Below are 6,780 nucleotides of genomic sequence, written 5' to 3'. Positions count from 1 at the left end.
TCCATGTTGGTCCAGTTGGCCACCAGATTCAAGACTGTCATGGCACTGGAAGTGAGCAGCGGAGAAGCTACCACAGTTGGGTTAAAGGTTCCATTAATGATGTTCTCATCCCTATTGAATCATACCACCTCTTTGATCCCTTTGGTCGACGCATCAAGCATGAGACTCGGTTTGACTACGATAGAATCCCTGCAGTTGTAGAGCTATGTATTCAGGCAGGTGTCGATTTTCCTGAATACCCTTCGCGCAGAAGGACTTCTCCGATCCGAATGCTTGGGAAAAAAGTGATCGACAGAGGTGGATATGTGGAGGAACCAAAGCCACACCTCTCGGAAAATTGCATGTCACTCCTTGCAGAGCTGGACACCTATGGAGCCCAATTTGAGCAACCGCCATTGTCAGCATCCGATACAAGAAGGCTTGCTGAAAGGACTTTGAAAGCATACAGCAGTGTGAGATGTGGTGTGAGGCAGCTGATGAAGAAGTATTCAGTGAAAGCTTGTGGTTATTGCTCTGAGGTGCATGTAGGTCCATGGGGACATAATGCAAAGCTCTGTGGGGCCTTCAAGCACCAATGGAGGGATGGGAAGCACGGGTGGCAGGATGCGATATTGGATGAGGTGATCCCCCAAAATTATGTATGGCATTTACGTGATCCACATGGACCACCTTTGCAGACTGCTCTCAGAAGGTACCATGGTAAAGCTCCAGCGGTTGTAGAGGTGTGTGTACAAGCAGGGGCAGAAATTCCTGAGAGTTACAAACCTATGATGAGGCTGGACATCATAATTCCAGACACAGAAGAAGCCCGATTGGTAGCATAACTGGTTGAACTCAGGAATAATGTTCATCCATCATGATTTAACCTTCGTTTGGCTTTAGTGCACTCTTAACCTCTTGAGCTCAAAATATTTAAACCTAAATCCAAGATTACTGTTTTTGCCTTTTTCCTGGTATACTTGGTCTAGATCTCGTGTTGTCAAAGTTGGTATGCATTGGATGGCAAAGTCATGAGTTTAACCCATGTACATTCCATATTGTAGATAGGAATCAAGGATAATATTCCTGTTTAAAGATGTGTTGGAGCTCATTCTTTTGTGTTGCTGTTGCTTTCTTTTACAATTATGTCCATGTCGATTGTAGTTATTACTTGACAGATTTTCCTACATGTTTTAGCTAGGGAGCTCTGCAGGCCTCATGCTTGGATCTCAGATGCTACTCAACATGATTTTGCAGATGTAAAGTGCCTTTTGATCTTTCCATCATGGACTATGCTGGCATATTGGAGTTCATTTATCTATCAAGTTCATGACAAACTTAGTTTGTTCTCTGTAAGTACTTCATCCCCTTCGTGCATACACTTCTTTAATGTTCTTCAAAATTTTGAGAACATGCACAATCACAGAACTTCAGTCACATGAATTATAACTAAGCAAAAAAGGATACTAATAGGTTTACCAGCAGACTTTCATTTGGCAATAGTATTCAGTACATAGAAAAGTGACAGAAAGATGTAAACCTATGGAAACACTGGATTGGATTCTTTTGGGGGCTGTGAAGAGCTTTGTGAAAAGCCACAGCTACAATGAATGATTGAAATTTTAGGGTTAGGATGTCCTGCATAAAAAGAAGCTGATTGTTTAAAGACCTTTTCTTTTGCTTCTCCGGATGACCAAAGACAAATTAGTTAATAAGGCTTACACCATCATCCAAGGTAAAGCTCATACTCTGTTAACTGTATGGAAATGTTTACGGAACATTATGTTCTTTCTGTAAACTGCATTGAAGAGTTATATGACACTTTCTTTCTCTCTTTGTTGACAAACAATAATCATAATGGCTGCTATCAACTTTGCTTACAGTGCATTTCATGTTGGTATATAATGCAAATTATAGTTATCTCGTTAACTCTATACAGAAAAGAGAGAATGATAAGGAGTCTGGTTAATTGTGTTCATCGGCGTGAGGACGAGGTGATCACTTTTCTTTCTTCGTGTCTTCTTTCCCTTTATCTTTCTTTCCTTTTTGACTCTCCATAGCCCAACAAAGAGCAGACACAAAGATATGCTTGGCTATTTTTCCGGGGCAGAAGATAGCCGTGAGGTCTTCCCGAGGAAACGGCGAATCAAGGAAGCGATTTGAAGTGTGCGGAAACTAATTCGCAGGCGAAGGTGACTACAAAAGCCTTTTCTTTTATCTCCTTCAACATCTAGTGGTTTGTGTACTCAAGACCAATCACTTCAAAAATTGGAGTTCTTCACTGATGTTGCATACGGAAGAAGACACAAATGGATGACGGCATTCCTGAAGGCAGCTTGCTAACTATGCACGCCATCGTGTTGCTTCAGGAAAGCAAATTCTTTTCTAGAATTGTTCTTCCATTTCCAGTGGTTGATTTGACTGCTTCTAATATGAGTCATAAGATTTCTGGACTTAGTCTAACCACTGCCCGTCTAACTTCAGGTTCTTGTCCTTTGTGCATCTGTTTCTGAACCACCACAGATAAAGCAGACTTTGCTTGACCATCTTTGACTGTTAAGCCACCATTCTTAGGATGGATTACTGCATCTTATTGAACTAAACTGGCACTCTTCTCGGTGAAAAGCAGCAGAAGACAGAGCAAAAGTGGGGCCCCCATGTCTGCATGAATAAAGTAGAGAGAGAGACCAAACCAATAAGAAAACAGCAGCCGCAGCAGGAGAGGAGAATAGGAGCAGAGAAGAACGGAGAGTTTTTAGAGCGCATTAGATTACAATGGGTGGAGCATGTAGATGGAAACGAGCAGTGAAGAGGATTGGATTCCCTTGCGCTTCCTTCTCCGAAGAGAGACTTACCTTTCGACGGACTAAAACTGTATGCTCTCTCTTCCAATGTTTCCTTCATATCTCCCTCATTCACTTCTCTGTTTCATCTTCATTTCCTCAGTCGTTTGATCTCAGAAATAGCATTTCTTCTACTCTGCTGTGTGTTCCTTTCCGTCTTTTCCCCTCTCTTCTTTCATAATGCCGCCTTGGATTTCTATTTACTGAGTTCTACTTTGCTCCTCTTTCAAAAACAGTTTTTTGCTACCTAAATATGCTGCATTACTCTTTACTCGGCTCTCTCCTAGAAATCTGGCTTTTCTTTGGTTTTCTCTACACAGTTTTCTCTATAAAAATCGGATTTTGGGTTTGGTTCTCATTCCTCTCTATTTTTCTGAATTCCTCTCCGCCGAAGTATTGAAAAAAGATCAAATTTTTATAAGTAGTATTCTTACATGTCTTCTTTCCAGAGGAATGTAGACTGCATTTCCCCTATTTTCTAACCAGATATAAACTAGTTTTGATCTTTCCTCTCACTGGGTCTCCATTCGAAATTTTCCCATAAAGCTAACTTGTTGCATTCGAATTGGTCATCTTTCCGCTTTAATTCTCTTCTCTATCTGAACTGAATATATTTATTGTTCTGTCCTGTAACAGATCCAATTAATAGTAACTGTACTGTATCCAGTAACCCAATAAATATTTTTTTTTCTCATTTCTTAATAAAATTTTTGATATTTGGAAGTTTGCTATTTTATAGACATCGGCTGTCTCAATTTTCGCGCAACAATGATAGGCTATCTTGATTTATTTTAAGAAAAAGGAGTGTGTCAGGAAAATTTTTATCGTTTGTATACACACCCTTTTCTCTAGTTTATTTTGGACTTTGAACTCATGCCATGATGCCAATATATTGTCTTCCTATCTCATGCTTATAAATTTGCATATATCATTTTATGTCTAATAATTGGGGTTCCCTAAAAAGAAATAAAAAGACAAAATCAAGAAAAATATTTCCTGCTATTTGTCTCCAACCTTTCTCTAGTGTTTTGAGTCTGTTCCCGTGAATCCAGATTTCTTGCTCTGCGACCAGCACCGGCAATGAAGGAAAAGGGGAAGAATCAGAGGAGCCAAAAGAAGCAACAGCTGCGAAGGTATGTAATCTTTTCTTCCTCTATTCAACTTCACCATCCTATTCCTATATTTCTGTTATCAAAGAATCTAAGTATAGTATCCACCTTAATTTCTTTCTCAGTGGTTTCTGTAGCTATGAGTTCTTTTTATCTCAAAATGACTTTTTCAATTTCATTAGCTCATTGATGTCCGAGAAGCATAAGAGTTTTTGTGATCTTAGAGCTGCTGCTTTGAGTCAAACTTATCTTGTCTAGACTTTCTGTTAGTTTTTGCTGCTGCAACAAATGTCAACACAAGAAGAAGAATCTAAAGCTCAACAACAGAATGCGGGTTCCTCTGCGTGCTTCTGTCCATCGTTATGATATCATCATGCGGCATGCATAGGGTTACTCGCCAAAACCTCGCCCCTCTTGGAACCACTGTGACTGCTACAGGGGCTGGTGGCGGGACCCTATGTCCCGTTACTGGGTGTAGCAGGCTGTGTGCTCCGCGGCCGTAGGACAGTCGGGTTTGGCACCACCGATCGGATCGGACGGTGCAGATTTAACTATTTCAGGATGGTGGTCCGGTCGATCCCGTACTGGAGTTCGGCTGGACGGTTCCCATGAAAAGTCCCATCATGTGAATTCTTTTACTGCACCCTACTTTTTCACTTAATATCATATTAGTAAGGTTTTATCATCATATGTAAGTATTAGTGAGGATTAGAGTATACGTCAAATATCTTTGAAGGATCATATCACAATCAGATGATGTTCTAAATGCAGAGCTTATGTGCAATATGCTTGGAGCCGCTCAGCTTGGACGATGGCAGCAGCGACGCAATCTTCACGGCCCAATGCATGCACGCTTTCCACTTCGCGTGTATCGCGTCTAACGTCCGCCACGGCAGCATCACATGCCCCATCTGCCGCGCGCACTGGTCCCATCTCCCTCGCGATTCCACCGTGCTCGCCGCCGGCTGCAGCACCGACCCCGTCCTCCGCATCCTTGACGACTCCATCGCCTCCTCGCGCGTCAACCGCCTGTCCTTCCTCCGTTCCACTCGCTACAACGACGACGACCCGGTGGATCCTGACGCCCTGCACGTCCCTGGTCATCCCCGGCTCGGCCTCGCAGTCGTTCCCGCTCCGACGCCGGCGAGCGACCACCTCGCTCTCGGGCCTCCTCCATGCGCGCGTCTGATGCCGTTGCACCACCGGTTTCAGCTCGCAAGCTCCCCCAGACTGGCGTTCCCGCAGCAGAATGCTTCGCCATACGCGCAGAGGAGGGCTTACCTCACTGTGACTCTGTCCCCTCAGCAGCCGACGGACCTTGTCCTCGTTGCCAGCCCGAACGGGCCGCATCTGAGGCTGCTGAAGCAATCCATGGCGCTTGTGGTCTTCTGGCTGCGCCCCGTTGATCGGCTGGCCATCGTTACCTACTCCATCACCGCCACTCGAACCTTCCCACTGAGGCGGATGACATCGCAAGGGAAGCGGGCCGCTTTACAGGTCATCGATCGCCTGATCTACCTCGGCGAAGCTGAGCCTACAGAAGGGCTTCGGAAAGGAGTCAAGATACTGGAAGACCGGAGGCACCACAACCCACTGTCCTGCATCCTCCACCTCTCGGACCATCCGAGCCGAAGCTACGTGTGCAGGGACCTGCAGTTCCCCATCCCGGTTCACAGATTCCACATCGGCTTCGGGTTCGGGATGACAAGCGGCTTTGTGATGCATGAGTTCGAAGAGTTCTTGGCTAGATTGCTCGGAGGTGTGATCAGGGAGACCCAGCTGAGGATTGGAGACGGGGGAGGGTTGGTGAGGTTGGGGGAGCTGAGAGGTGGTGAAGAAAGGAGAATTCCCTTGGATTTGTTCGGCGATTGTGGGTTCCTCACTGTCGGCTACAGCTACATCGAAGGAGGAGCAGAGCAGAGGCTAAGAACCGGAGAAGTAGTGGTGGAGACCGGGGACGAGAGCAGAAGCGATGGACAATGCGAGGCTGGAGGCAGTGATTTCAGCCTCAGAGGAAGAAGCAGGTGCGTCGAAAGCTGGGATTACCTTGATCCACTCATGGCTCGACGATGGGCGAAGCACTTGCATGGCCACAAGGCGTGATGACGATTCCGCTGAGACTTCCTTGCAGCAGTTTGTGGAAGCTTTGGTAGCAGCAGGCGTACTGATGATGATGTCCAGATCTATATATAGATTGGATGCTTATCATTTCAAATCTGCATGCTTTTCTTGGTTTCAGTCATGAAATCACAATTCAGCAAAGAGTTCATACTGTCAACCATGGTGCTGAACTCCCCATTTGTAAGAAGATGCTTAGTTAGAATCATTTGTTTCTCATTAGTTTTACTGGTACCTACTCGTTGATCCATATTCCAATTTTTAAGGTTGAGATATCCGAATGTTACCTACTAAATGAGAATTGAGATCAGAAACTTTGAGCACAAATGGTTCATTTCTGAGTGCATCTGTGAATACCTTGGGCAACATATAATACTGGAATATGATCTTGAAATCTCTGTGCTTAAATCATGTCTGGCTAATGTTTGACAAACTTAGAAAGATTTACTCCACCTAATAAAAGTCAATCTTCTGCTGAAAACTTCATAGAGAAGATATATGAAGAGAATAATAGACTACTTGTTTCTTGCCCCAAATGAGCATATATGAAAGCATAAATGACAGAAAGTTTGCCTTGTTTTAACCTTACCTACTAATGATTTAGGAATATGCTTAGTTCTAGAGACAAAAGTGCATAATGGAATTAAAGGTCTTCAATTATTCTAGGTGATGAGCACTAGTATTTTTCTTGTGATCATGAATATACTACAGAGCCTTGGATTGGTCCCAAC

The 6,780-nt window shown here is 44.0% G+C and overlaps 2 protein-coding genes across 9 annotated transcripts in view; both read left to right on the top strand.

The window, feature by feature from the left end:
• The window catches only part of LOC103972829 (APO protein 1, chloroplastic), a 3,372-nt gene extending 2,282 nt beyond the window's left edge, over positions 1-1,090 (top strand). For both annotated transcript variants that reach the window (XM_009387203.3, XM_065091967.1), the window contains exon 3: positions 1-1,090. This exon is cut by the window's left edge and continues 14 nt beyond it. In XM_009387203.3, coding sequence (XP_009385478.2) covers positions 1-824 — 824 coding nt within the window. In that variant the 3' untranslated portion in view covers positions 825-1,090.
• Positions 1,091-1,192: 102 nt separating this feature from the next.
• Positions 1,193-6,271, top strand: LOC103972810 (E3 ubiquitin-protein ligase WAV3). 7 transcript variants are annotated; one of them, XM_065091942.1, is made up of 6 exons: positions 1,193-1,331; positions 1,919-1,973; positions 2,090-2,171; positions 2,612-2,853; positions 3,875-3,955; positions 4,703-6,271. In XM_065091942.1, the coding sequence occupies exons 4-6, from the start codon at positions 2,755-2,757 to the stop codon at positions 6,032-6,034; spliced, it is 1,512 nt and encodes a 503-aa protein (XP_064948014.1). In that variant the 5' UTR covers positions 1,193-1,331; positions 1,919-1,973; positions 2,090-2,171; positions 2,612-2,754; the 3' UTR covers positions 6,035-6,271. The 7 variants fall into 7 exon arrangements, with proteins under 7 accessions (XP_064948014.1, XP_064948004.1, XP_064947992.1 ...); XM_065091932.1 differs by having other exon boundaries at positions 2,609-2,853; XM_065091920.1 differs by having other exon boundaries at positions 2,055-2,171.
• The last annotated feature ends 509 nt before the right edge of the window (positions 6,272-6,780 follow it).

This window comes from Musa acuminata, chromosome BXJ1-2, assembly GCF_036884655.1.
Source record: "Musa acuminata AAA Group cultivar baxijiao chromosome BXJ1-2, Cavendish_Baxijiao_AAA, whole genome shotgun sequence".
Taxonomy (NCBI): domain Eukaryota; kingdom Viridiplantae; phylum Streptophyta; class Magnoliopsida; order Zingiberales; family Musaceae; genus Musa; species Musa acuminata.
The sequence above is the reverse complement of the archived record's forward strand: the minus strand, read 5'-3'. Positions and strand labels throughout refer to the sequence as shown.

Bases quoted from the DNA above. Each gene is read 5' to 3' on its own strand.
- LOC103972810 (XM_065091910.1), top strand. From the start codon at position 2,755: ATGGGTGGAGCATGTAGATGGAAACGAGCAGTGAAGAGGATTGGATTC. The intron at 2,854-3,874 runs GTATGCTCTCTC...CCGTGAATCCAG, and splicing joins CCTTTCGACGGACTAAAACT to ATTTCTTGCTCTGCGACCAG. The intron at 3,956-4,702 runs GTATGTAATCTT...TTCTAAATGCAG, and splicing joins AAGAAGCAACAGCTGCGAAG to AGCTTATGTGCAATATGCTT.